We start from the raw sequence: 13,976 nt of genomic DNA, 5'->3' as shown, positions 1-13,976 counted from the left end.
CACATATTGACAGAAATTAATAAAGATAGTAAAATCATTACACGGCAATTTGCTTCAGAGTATGATGATTTGGTCACTTAGTAGAAATTTGCCTTCATATTCATATATGTATTTGCAAAAGAATGAAAGGTAATACTTTCCAGAAACGTAACAAAACCTTGTACTACTACTACTACTACGAGTTTTGTACTACTACTACTACTACTACTACTATAAGTTTTGTACTACTACTACTGCTACTGCTACTGCTGCTGTGCTCCTATTACTGCTCTGCTCTACTACTACTACTACTATTGCTACTGCTATCACTACCGCTACTACTACGACCGCTACTATTACTATTACTACTATCTACTACTGCTCCTACTGCTATTACTCTTACTACTACATTATTGTTGCTACTGCTACTACTACCACCGCCACCATCACTACTACGACTACTATCACTACCACTACTGCTACTGTTGCTGTTGCTGTTATCACTATTATCACTACTACTGCTGCTGCTACTGCTACTGCTACTATTGCTACTACGACTACCACCACCATTATTACTACGACTATTGCTATTGCTGCTGCTGCTACTACTAGCTTGTAAAATCATTAATACTCTCCATATATAAACTTTCAAAAGTCATATAGAGATATATTTTACTCAATCCAAAAATGCATTCACAATTTGTATGCATATGAACTTTCATCAGAATATAATCAACATTGAGGATGCTTCTACCTTGCAATCATCAATAGGTGCACACATGAAGTTATTCACTGAATAAACCAGCACAACTTATGATGTTATTAATATATATATATATATATATATATAGCTCGTTTAAGAATATTGAGTAAAAGTTACAGCTAATATACTAACACGCACAAGAGACAGATCAGTCATAAGCCACGCACAAATTGATTTATAACTTTTTAAGTTATGCCTAAGTATGTACTCTCACATTTAACAACATGGTCAAGTCATAGAAGAACTATGTAAAAGAAAGGAAGTTTTCCAACAATTGAGCTCACATCAATTAACAGAAATTCATCATTTACCTACAAAGAAACCATAAAAACCTAAGTAACGAAACAACTACTTAAATTTTACAAACCATTGTGAAGTATTGCAGACAAGGCCAACAAATTTCTAAGAGTAAACAAAGAAGATGAACGGTTTTGATACATCGGAGCATGAAGATGCATGCGAAGGAAATAAGATATTAAAATGTTTCTCTATCCTAATGCATTCTTCTTCCTTTCCCTTATTATATGTAATCATCAAGTTGGCCAAAAAAAAAATGTAATCATCAAAGCAAGGCGTGGAAATAGAACAGAGAGAGAGAGAGAGAGAGAGAAGCCCGGGGGAATATGTACACAAACTCACCCAAGAAAAGTTTGCTAATCATCGTCCTCGCAGTCAGAAAAGGATAAAGCTATATAATGCCATAAATGTAGCTCTCATCCATTCATAACCTCAACATATCTAAGAAATGAGACTCACAATTTTCCTCCTCGGCTTAGGTAGATCTACATTATTGGAACTGTTAACCTATATAGATAGCACTATATCGTTAACTAGAGTAAAATTAGCTTATATGAAACACATAAACAAAGAATAATGCATATTAATTACCTCGCAGTGGACACTAGGAAGTATTCGACCATGGACTTGGGTAGGGAGACAACTAACAACTTCAAGTCCTTGTATCCAAAATGACTCACTTGGGCAAAAGAGACTCTACAAATGATGATAAATGAATGCCATAGTAAATCTGGATGGGTTAGACATAACACTAACGACTCTATTAACATTAATGGTGTCGTTGCCTATAGAGGCACCATTAGAGATGATAATGGAAATTGAATTAAAGAATTTTTTAAATATCTTGAATATCAATTTAGCACAGTAGCAGAATTCATGAGAATCTTCAAGGGTCTAAACCTTTGTTGGAATGCAAAATTACCAAGATTCAATATCTATTCTGATTTGATGGAGGTGTAGTCACTCATTACAACACATATCCTAAGGCTTTGTTTGGCTCAAGGGGAAGGGAGAGAAGGGGAGGGGAGGGGGGCATCTCCTAAATTTGGGGGGGGGGAGTTTTGGAGGGGAGGGAAAATTTTAAGAAATCTCCCCTCCCCTCCATCTTACCAAAGAAGGGGAGGGGAGCCCCTCCTCTTCAACCAAACACTACCTAAGAGTCACCTGTTATTTGACACTATCAAGAAGATTAAAAAACTTACTATGAGTGATTGAATTGTCACCTTTAACCATATTTATAGGAAAGTAAATAAATGTGTCAATTTATTAGCCCATTGATCATCACGTGATACTTTTGATATTATAATTTTTGATGTTCCTCCACATAATTGTAGAAACCTTGTGATTTTAGAGATGATTAGATTTTAATCTCTTTGTACCATTTTGTTGTGACCTAATAATGAAAAAAAAAAAACTTGGAGTCCTTGTGATCCACGTGCTGTATATGTCAGAAATATAAGTTCTTCTGTTCCATTTTCTCTATCATTGATTTATTACTATCTGCAAATTATTAAACTGATTTGATATAATTAATTAAATATTAGTGCCAGTGATCCCCAGTAAAGGTACAAGAAATAACTTAACACATAACTAAGCAATGGAAATTGCTTTGGGTGCGCAATCATGTAAACGTATATAATTAAATATACTTTTTATATTTACAGTCACTTTGTTCTGTGTCACCTTATCTATCCGATTCTTAAAATATTAGGATAATCCAGCTCCTTGATGGGACCGTTATTTACTTTAATGGATTAAATTCCAATCAAATTGTATTTTCTGTAGATACTGATGTGATCAACCTACAATAAATTATTTGGTAGACTCAAGCGTTTTAGCCCTTTAGGCCTGCCTAATATGAGTTGGCACTTGGCAACACATATAAATAAAAGAATATTAACTCTGAAAATTTCAACAACTCCAACTGATTAGCTAGTACGAGTTATTGCGAGGTTTAATTTTCATTGCAACGTGTACTAATTATAATTAATGTTGTTATTGTTAGGTGCATTTCGGTTCTACATTCGATTATGAGATATTATTGACTTTTTAATATTGTAGGAGCATAACGCCGACAAATTAATACTATAATATTTGTGGATCGAACCATGCATGAATCCATTCATCAGTTTCTTATTCGAACAGCCGGATGGTCTAATTGTTTTATCATTAGTAAATATTATTTTTTTCAATTAATTTTCTTTATTTAAAGTGTCGTATGACAATAATATTGCAACACTAATTTTAATTACTGATATGGGACATTCAAATTGAATGTCTTCACAATGACTTTGTAAAGTTCAGAAGAGTGGTGATAGATATTGTGTTAGTGTCTTACGTTTTGTTTTTTTTAAAGAGAAAATACCATCTAAGAGCCATAAAAATTTGAATTTCACAGCACCTATTGTGATTGGAAAAAATAAGATTTTGAGAGAAAATACTTGATTATCTTTATAGTGTTGTACAAGTCTTACTCTAGTGTAACAAATTAAAGCATTTACTTTTTTTGATCCTATTTATAAAATAGAGAGAGTGGAGTTTTTTTGATTTTATTTATAAGTTACATCATTAAATTTTTATAACAAATTTTCTCTTTTACCCTCCATTGAATGTTAGAGAGAGAAATTATATTATTGAAATATATATATTTAATAGAGACAAAGTTGAGAATTTATTAAATTTTAAGACAGGGTCAATGAGTTTTAAAGTTTTTCTTGATATTAGTGAAATGTATTGGAAGTGACTTATAAATAAGATCAGAAGAGTAACTATTAACAATATACCATATGTAGTTAATAAGCTGATATTTATGTTTATGAACAAATTATAAAAACTTATAAAATATGGGGCATGCAGGTCTAGAAATTTTAGAATATAGGGCAAATATACAATATATGATAAAACATGAAATTATTGATCTTAGCCCAATAATCATCATGAAGCTCTGGCTTCCGAATCATTTTAATACATTTGTTAGTGAGTAAAATAATTTATAATTCTGTCCCTACATACATAAAATGTTTAAGGGCAATATATATATAGTCGTTCTAATAATGTTGATTTTTTTAAAGATTTTTTTGGCTAGATCACTAAAATTAATAGGGTTCGGGTTAAAGTGTATTTTTTTTTTCCTACAATGTTTTCCTTCAAAAAATATTGCGTACCATGTACTAAGAATATATATATAAAAAAAAAAGGTCACTTTTCCGTGAAGCATTTAATTCTCTTAATTAGCTTGTCATAGTACAATTCACGGCTGTATTGGAGGGGCTGTTACATGTGAACACATTAGCAGTAAGGCTCAAAGGTTAGGTTCACTTCAAAATGATTTAAGCGTGAGGTTACAAGGGATTCGAGCATATTAAATAATCATCCTATCAATGATATTTAATAAGAAACAATAATTATTAATTAATCAATAAAAAACGAAAGGTGGCAATTTCAGATTTTAAAAACGCCACCGCTCTAATTTTATAATTAATATAATATATATTATTATTATTTAATAACTAAAACAAGTGAGGTGGCGTTTATGGAGATAGGAAATGCCACCCCTCTAATATGTTAAAAAATTATTAATTTAATTTATCAAATTAAATTATTATTTTATTGTAATTATTTAATAAAATCTAATATCTAAAATTATTTAATAATTAACATCAGATAGGTAGCGTTTTCAGTTATTACCGACCTCTCTACTTTGATAATTTATTTAAGTACAAAAATTTATTTAAATGAGAGAGGTGGTATTTTCACATTCTAAAAACGCCACCTCTCTCTTCTTATTGATTGTATAAATATATATAATTAAATACTAATTTCTATATATTTTATTATTTAATAATAATAATGAATTGACAATAATAAGAAATTTTTAGTTTTTAATTACTAAGAAGATAGGTGGCCTCTTAGTTAGATATGTTTTATAGTTATATTAACAAATAATATTATCCAATGCAAAGAAAAAAATTATAATTTAATTGAAGAAAATATCTCACTAAAATTATTTAATCACATTTTTATTTAAAAGATATTAGAATTTAAATTTTTTAGTAAATAATAAATAGTAAATAAATTAAATTCAAATGAGAGAGATGAAATTTTCAGGTCATAAAAATGCCAACTCTCTATTAAAATTTAGTTTTTAAAATAATTATTTAATTTATAAAATATGTAGTTATTAAATATTGAATATTAGATAAATATATCATTTAATAATAATAATTAAATAAATTAATAAGAATTTATAGTAAGTTTTCTATTTTTAATGATAAATAGTAAGCATTTTATTAAAACAAGAGAGGTTGCATTTTCAGGAGTAAAAAATGCCACCTCTCCATTAAAATTAAAATTTTTAATTATTTATAATAATTTCTAGAATATATAGTTATTAAATAATGAATATTAGTTAAATTTATCATTTATTAATAATATTTAACTAAATTAATAATTTTTTTATAAGTTTGTTATTTTTTAATATTTATTATGTCATAAAAATTAAAATATTTTATAAATTAGAGAGTCTCTTCAAATTTAAGGCTTTTATAATTTAGTGTATTTTATAAAATTTATAAATATTAAATAATGATTATTAAATTTTTTATCATTTAATGAAAATAATTTGTTAAAAATAATAAGAAATTTTTAGTATATAATAACTAAGAAGACGTGGCCTTTTAATTTTATCTTTTTAATAATTACAATTATATAATTTTATCAATAATAAAATTAACAATTAAGAAGAGTAATAATTAATAAAAATAATTTGAGCTTTTGAAAACTTAAATAAATAATTAACAATAGGTAATAATACAAAATAACTAACTAAATAATATAAATAATTAATAATATATAAATAACTAAATAATATAATATAAATAATATAAATTGTAAAAATAATAATTAATAATATATAACAAATTTGATAGAGGTGGCGATTGTTTCACTTGAAACGCCACCTCAATCTTTTTTTTTTTAAAAAAAATTGAATTTTCTCCAATTAATCAGCCTGAAACTTCCATGTCCAAGACTTCCAATGTGCAATTAATCCGTCCTACTCTCAGCTCGTCCTACAGTTTACTCTTATTTCTCTCAGCTCACTCTCATCTCTCCACCTCTGTTTCTCTCCACTTCTGGTCTCACTTTGTCCCTTTAGGTAATAATACAATTTATTATATTATTACTAAATATTTAATCATAATTAATAATATACTTTAAACAATATAAATAATTAGTAATAAATAAATAATATAAATTATAAATTATAAATAAATAAATAATATATAATTAATAACAATTAAATAACTAATTAAATGATATTAATAATAATAAATTAAAAAAGGACAGAGGTGGCGTTTGGACCATAGAAATGGCGTTTCCTGATGCTCCAAATGCCACCTTCGTTTTTTTTTTTTTTAAATTAAATTTTGAGTTAAGTATCACATAACCATTACTCTTTCATTAAAAGGTTAGCTCATTGAAATGTATCGTGCACCCACTTATATAGTCAAGATCTTTTTCAAATCTTTTTGATGTGGGACCTGATAACTCTCTTTGGCCAATCCGTGATGTCCCCATCACAGGTGGCCCACCAAAGGCGCCCACGGATTGAGCAAATTCAGGTCTGATTTTAATATTACTTTATTATAGAGCCATTACTTTTTTTTAAAGGGTTAACTTATTAAGATATGCACTACATCTATTTATATAGTAAGGACTTTTTCGAATTCTTTGGACGTGAGACCTGACATAAGGGTCCGAAACCCGTGGCTTTCCTCTGTCCCTCTTAGCTCTGTCATCTCTCAGCTTATGTTCTCGCCGCCACTCGTCCTTTAGCTCTGTCTCTCAGCTCATTCTCGCCCTTCGTCTCTCAGCTGCCGTTCTCGCCCCTCGTCTCTCTCAGCTCAAGCTTTCTCTTAAGTCACTCTTGTCTCTCAGCTTCTTCTTGTCTTGTCCCCACTCATCATGCTGCACTTTTCTTTCCTCCAGCTCCCTTTCTTCGCGATAGAGGCCCCCACCAGATCCATTTATTTTTCCTTCATCCTTCATCTTCTTCTTGTCTCAATTCGAAGATCCAACTTCCCTTATTTTCTCGCTTCTTTTCCTCAGGACCCAACAAGCTCGTGGTCTACTCACTTTCTCCTGGTAAAATTTATTTTTTATTTAATTTTAGTTTGAATCTGAATAGTTATGTCTTTATTTGCATGAGCTTTTTTTTTTCTTTTTTTTTTTTTATGGTTGGGGCTTAGTTTCTTCAAAACCATACAACTAGTGGTTTATCTTCAAGCTCTCATCAACTTCTAAAGTTCCAGCAGCTCTGTCATCCAGGTACTTGCTAATTTTTTTATTTTATTAATCTGAACATATAATATAAACATATATATATACACAAGAAATATATATATATATATATATATATCTGAATTTATTTTATTATTTATTGCTTAAATCTGAAATCTGAAATATATTATATAAGGTACTTGCTAATTTTATTTTATTAATTATTTATTTTTGTTTAAATTTGGATAATTATGTGTTGATTTGCATGAGTTATTTAATTGCATACGTATTAGTTTATAGTCTATAGCATGATTTAATTGCTATTTTTACTATTCATTGTAATTTAATTTTATTAATTATTTTGATTGGAATGAAAAATGCTGCGTTAATGTTTTTAGATATTGCAAGTGTTGAATAAAGGGTTTGACAGCTACAATAATTTTTATTTTTAAGCTGTTATGTTGTCAATTTTTTTTAAGAAATATTAGTAGACTATGTTAGACAATGCCAAGAAGTCATGTACTTAACTTTTTCTATAATAGGTAGAGGGTATGGATTGAAATTGGATATTTGATAAAAGTATACTATGTTAGAGAAGTGCCCCGAATGTGAAGCATCATGATATGTAAAGAAATCAAGGCTTATAAAGGTGTTATGGTATTTTTTCATTACACTGAGATTTAAGCACATGTATGAAAATGCAAAAACTGCCAACCTGTTGAAATGGCATAAAAATAAAAGGATTAAAGATGGCAAATTTAGGCATCCTATAGATTCTCCTTAATGGAAAAAAAAATAATTTTGAGCACCTTAATTTTGGGGATGAAGAAAGGAACATTCGGCTTGCTTTGTCTACTAATGAAATCAATCCACACAATATTCATAGTAGTACTTATAGCATCTAGCCAGTAATATTAATAATTTACAACTCATCTCCATGGTTATGCATGAAATGTAAGTTTATGATGTTGTCTATATTAATTTCTGAGCCTAAACAATTGGGCAATGATATAGATATATATTTAGCTCATTTAATAGAGGATTTAAAGTTAATATGGGACATCAGTGTGGAGGTTTATAATGGATATAGAAAAGAAAGTTTCACTTTGAAAGCTATGTTATTTGGCACAATTAATGATTTCCTTACTTATGACAATCTATCAGAATATAACATCAAAGGACACGGTGCATGTCTAACATATTTAATTATTCACATACATTTTATGATAATTTTCTTACACTATTGCATCCTTGGGAACTCGATTCTTGCATGTTTAGGTATTGCTAGGCCTTTAAAATCAATTAGGGTTCATTTATAGCTTAAGGGTATTTTGGTCATTTTGACAATTTTTGGACAATTTTGGAATATTACCTTAGTTTATATCTTTTGTCTTGTTAAGATCAATGAAATAAGTTTGAGATTCAAATTTATTCTAAGTTACAAAAAGACATCAAAAGACTTAGGTTATAGGATTTTTTAAGAGAAAGACATCAATACTAGGTTGTCATGTTTTATAACTTAGGACCTTGAAAATGGCATTGTATCTTGGTCTTGCAATTGCCTTTGAGTTTTGATTTTAAATTTTGCACACATGCTTTAATCATTCTTATGTGTATAATTACATATGCAAACAAGGATTTGGATGGCTAAAATATTGAATTACAAGACAAACTACGAAATAAGAAAACTTTATAGTAACACATGTGCAAGAATTGATTCAAAAATATTCTAATGACTCTAAGCATTGAGGATTTTGACCAAAAATCCCCTAATCACGTTTGATTATCTTTTTAAAAGTGTTTAGTGAGTTCTAATCAAGTATGGAGCATTTCACAAGAGCTACATGTGCATCCAAGTTAACCTAAATTGAATGGTGGCCATATTTATTCTTGAACCTCTTAACCAAGTTTGTTAAATAGTTTTAAAATTTTATGGCTTTGATCACTTAAAATCCATCCTATTCTATTCATTTTATACCATCATAAGCTGAAGATAGGGGTTTTGGGTTGTGCACATATTCATTCACCTATTTTTACACATTACATTTCACACTTATTCTTTCTCACTTTTTTGAAATTTCCAGCACCATTTCATCCAAATTTTCTCTCATTTTCCTCCATTTTATCACACTTTCTTAGCCATATTCTTTCATCTCAAGCAAGTATTCAAGCCATGGATATCATCTCAAGGAGGATTCAAACTTGGATTTAAGAAAAATTCACCATAAGAGGCTAGATTCTCTAAGCTTTCCAAGAAAGATGAAACCACATCTTGAGTTCACCTAAGCCTTTTCCCTTACTTTCAATTGCTTTGAATTCTTCTCTTCTCCTTCTTTAATTATGTAATTCATGCGCTTAATGATTGATTCTAGGTCTTAGATTAATCATTATGGCTAAAATTCGTGTTCCAATGAGGAGATGATATGTATTTAATTCTTAAACTAGTTGTACACTTTTAGTGTTTGTGTTTATGCCTCAAGGTTTTGATGAATGAATACATAATTTCATTTCAATCTCTTGCTATTTTGACATGTATTATCTATTATTTAGGTTTTATACTCTAGTTAATACCATTATCTTGATTGGTTTAAGGTATTAAACATGATCAATGTAAGAGTTAGGACTAGTTTTAAGAATTGAATCACATATTAGTGTATCTATCTTGGATGGTTTCTGTATTAGATTCTAAGTGATTACTAGGTTCTAATCACTATCATCTAGTTTTGATGGTCATTAAGACACTTTTACACACCAATTGAAAAAGATAATTGAATCTAGAATTAAGGAAAAATAAGGATGGAAGCGGTGGAATCTAACTTTGGGAAGCTACTTTGATATATTGGTTGATTTCTGCACATTTTCTCTTTACTTGTTTCACATTAAAATCAAATATAAACATCTAAATTCTCTTTTAAACTATTCAATTCAATTCTGAAATTTTAATTTGTCATGATCATTGGATTGATTTGGTTGCACAATGCTTGCAACTTGAGGATAAAATGACCTAGGTTGCTCCTGTTACTACACTTTAGTTTCTTTGAGAAGCTTAACATGACTAGGGCTTTTCAAGTCCTTTATGTGAAGACACTCATTCAATATAGTTGGTTCATTGTAAAAAAAATGTTTACATGAGATATTGTAGATTCTTACTTTTGACACATTATTGGAGGAAGTAGAAAAAAGCTTTTAACGGTGAATCTGAAGAATGAAAACTGCCTAGGCCTTTGACAAACATGAATGAATTTGAAAAGGTACAAGACCTTAATAATCATATTTTTGGAAAACCTTTTGCAAAAAATGTTGCGATAAATGGTTGGAAAAAAATTAATTTTTTTGATCTATCATATTAGAAGTCTTTATATGTTAGACATTTTCTTGATGTTATGCATATAAAAAAAATGTTTGTAACACTGTGATTGGGACGTTACTCCAATTTTTAGGAAAAAGTAAGGATAGTGTTAAGTCAAGATTGGATTTGTTTTCCATGGGAACAAGAGAAGAGTTGGCTCTAGTGAACAAAAGAAATTGTACTTATTTACCACCAGCAACACGCACACTATCGAACAAAGATAAAAAGTCTTTTTTTGAGTTTTTCCATAGTGTTAAAGTTTTAGAGGGATACTCTTCAATGTAAAGAACATTATATCAATGAAAGATTTGAAGTTATAGGGTCTTCAATCTCATGATTGTCATGTGCTCATACAAAATTTCTTACCAATCAATTGATTTTGTTAAAGAAAGTGCGATGCATTATCACTAATCTTTGTTTGTTCTTTAAGATGATTTGTAATAAAGTGGTTGACCATGCAAATTTGTCAGCCTTATAAAGGCAAGTTGTTTTAACTTTGTGTGAACTTGAAATGTATTTTTCGCCTTCATTCTTTAACATCATGGTTCATTTTACTATTCACGTGGTCAAAGAAATTCAAATATGTGGCCCAGCTTATTTAAAATGGATGTATCTGATTGAGTGCTACATGAAAATTTTAAAAGGCTATGTGAAAAACAAATATCAACCTAAGAGTTATATTGATGAATAGTACATAGTCCAAGAAGCAGTTGAATTGTGTATATTTTATCTATCTAATGTTGATGCTATAGGGATTCCAAAGTCTTGCCATGATTGACAAAGATCTAAGAAAGGAATAATCAAAAATAAAGTTATTAGCATCTCAGCAGCTAAATGTGAACAAACTTATCTACATGTTTTGCGTAACATAGAAGAAGTTAAGCAATTTGTGAAAGAACACAAGGAATTCTTAGAGACACCTTTGGTTTTGGAAACTTAGTAACAAATTAAAAGAACATAATCAATACTTTTTGAAGTGGTTTAAAAGTTGCATCATTCAGAAGTCGGGGAAAAATCTAGGTAATGTTTTTGAAAAAATGGAGATGGGTGGCCAAAGGACCAAGTTTATAAGTTTTATCTAACACTGGTTATATTATCAATGGTTACACTTTTTATACTAAAGAACAAGATGATCAAAGCATAATGCAAAATAGTGAAGTAATGCTTATTGCTAGTGGTTTACATGTATCTAATTTAAAAGACACTAACCTTATCTATGCAAAAATGTCATACTTTGGTGTCATTTAACGTGTATGGGAGTTGGATTATGCTATGTTTAGGGTGCTCATTTTTGGATGTAGGTGGCTTAACAATTACAGTAGATTCTGAATTGATGATTTCAAATTTATTCAAGTGGATCTATCTAAAGTTGGATATAAAGATGCCCATTTTATTTTAGCTTTGCAAGCTCAACAAGAATTTTTTACTCCTAATCTTGCGAAAAAAAAAATTGGTCTATTGTAACTTTATCAAACAAAAAGCATGAATATGATGATGAAGTTCTAGGTAATGAAGATATGAATATTGAAAATGATCCTTTTTATGGGATAATGAAATCTTTTAATAATAATTTAATTGAAGAGGTGCACTTGTATATGAGAGATGATCATAGAGATGAGATATGGGTCGACCTATCAAATCTAAATCAAATAAAAAAATGAAAAGTAATTTGATTTCTCATTTTTACTTCTTCCAAATTAATTTTCTTTTTGATTATTTTACTTGATGTGTCGATTCCAACTTGTAGGAAAATAAGTTCTCATTGTAACTTTGAGCCTTACAAAAGTTTAAATGATGATCATTTTCAAGCAGCAAAGGAGAAAATGTTTGGAGATATTTATCGTGGTAGAACTGTGATGGTCAAGTTGATCAGAAATAAAAGCTAAGGAATAAAGCTACAAGTTGGCTAGAATATCAAGGGTTACCCAATAAAACCAAATGGTGAAAAATTAGTTAGTTATATTAGGGTTGTGGTTTGAAACTATGTGTCTATTATATTTACTAATTGGAGAAAAGCTTAAATGAATACAAAAGATTAACATGGGAACAATTTGAGTTAAAAATAAAGTTATTAATATTTTATCTTTTTTATTATGTTTTCTTGCATATATAGTGATTCAAATGTTCTTTCTTTGTTGCAATTTTGTTTTGAACTTGAAGAGACTCACAGAGGATATGTCCTTAAAAAAAGCTGGAGTACTTCTTAGAAAATTCAGTGTAGATATTTGCAAATGATATTTAATAGATAATAATCAAAATATTCTTGAACACCCAAAAGAACTTTTTGATGGAATCATATCTCAAGAGAACCCCCACTGAAACTTCATGATGTGATCATATCTCAAGAAGATAGGGATGAAGTTGTTGTAGTGCAAACAACAGAAGAATTCAAGGTAATTAATACTAGATTTTTCCATTTAATATAATTTTTTACTCATATAAAATTAATATGAATTTAATTTACATTAATAGATGAAAAGCTAGAGATATTGCCAATTAGTGGAAAGCCAAAAATATTGCTTCTGAAGGGGACAAAAAGGATACATATTCATTGAACAAGATAAAGCATATACCTTATATTTAATAATCATTACATGCATATATTACATAAGTTTGATTGATTTATGAATTAAGTTAATTGCTTATGTAGATAAAAAAAAGACAATTTAAATTGTGAACAACTTACTCAGCATGAAGTGTGGGTTGAAGGACAACCAAATTCAAAAGGTGAAGTTGAAGATGAAGGTATGAGGCAAGTTTGGCAGACTTGATTAAGTAAAAGTATTTATGTTTAAAATTTTATTTAAATGATTTTATTTCATAAATAATTTGTTATGATCCTTATATAACATCAACTTTGTCACAAAAAAGGCTAGAAGAAGCACGACAATTTGGCCATGAAGACATCCTCAGTAGAGTATTAAATATTCCCAAAGTCCCTAATCGTGTTATAGGAGTTGGTTTTGGTGTTATCCAAACTACTTGTTTCGGGGGCTGAAAACGCTCAAACAAGAGTATTATTGTTGAGTTAAAAGAGGAAATAAATGCGTATTTTAGCAACAAATGCTAGAATAGAATTTGCGTGAGTAGCATTATGAAGAACAATATTATCAATTACAAGACTAAAATTGGGAATTATTTGAGCAAATGAATGCTATGATGCGGTAGGGTCTGGTAAAGTTCTAATAGTTAAAAGCCCTAGTTTGAGAGTAGTCATACTTTTATGTCAAACCACCTGGCTCTCCCCTTGGTAATACTTTTTCTAGACAAATTTTAAGGGTATTATCATTTTTACAATATAAATGGCTA

At 29.3% G+C, this 13,976-nt stretch overlaps 1 protein-coding gene and 1 long non-coding RNA gene across 3 annotated transcripts; one reads left to right on the top strand and one right to left on the bottom strand.

Annotated features, from left to right (window-relative positions):
* Positions 1-262: 262 nt before the first annotated feature.
* LOC129289103 (uncharacterized) lies at positions 263-604 on the bottom strand. The gene has a single exon (XM_054925946.1). The coding sequence runs from the start codon at positions 602-604 to the stop codon at positions 263-265; it is 342 nt and encodes a 113-aa protein (XP_054781921.1).
* A 6,184-nt stretch (positions 605-6,788) lies between these two features.
* On the top strand, positions 6,789-13,731 carry LOC129312381 (uncharacterized). Of its 2 annotated transcripts, none has more exons than XR_008593540.1 (3): positions 6,789-7,183; positions 7,288-7,366; positions 13,318-13,731. It is a non-coding gene; the product is annotated as an uncharacterized LOC129312381 (long non-coding RNA). The 2 variants fall into 2 exon arrangements; XR_008593541.1 differs by lacking the exon at positions 13,318-13,731 and adding an exon at positions 9,458-9,831.
* The last annotated feature ends 245 nt before the right edge of the window (positions 13,732-13,976 follow it).

This window comes from Prosopis cineraria, unplaced genomic scaffold (genome assembly GCF_029017545.1).
Source record: "Prosopis cineraria cultivar Desert tree isolate PC_DT_omini unplaced genomic scaffold, ASM2901754v1 PC1, whole genome shotgun sequence".
In the NCBI taxonomy this organism is placed as follows: domain Eukaryota; kingdom Viridiplantae; phylum Streptophyta; class Magnoliopsida; order Fabales; family Fabaceae; genus Prosopis; species Prosopis cineraria.
Note: the sequence above shows the minus strand (reverse complement) of the source record. Positions and strands in the feature narration are given on the sequence as shown.

Bases quoted from the DNA above. Each gene is read 5' to 3' on its own strand.
- LOC129289103 (XM_054925946.1), bottom strand. From the start codon at position 604: ATGATTTTACAAGCTAGTAGTAGCAGCAGCAGCAATAGCAATAGTCGT.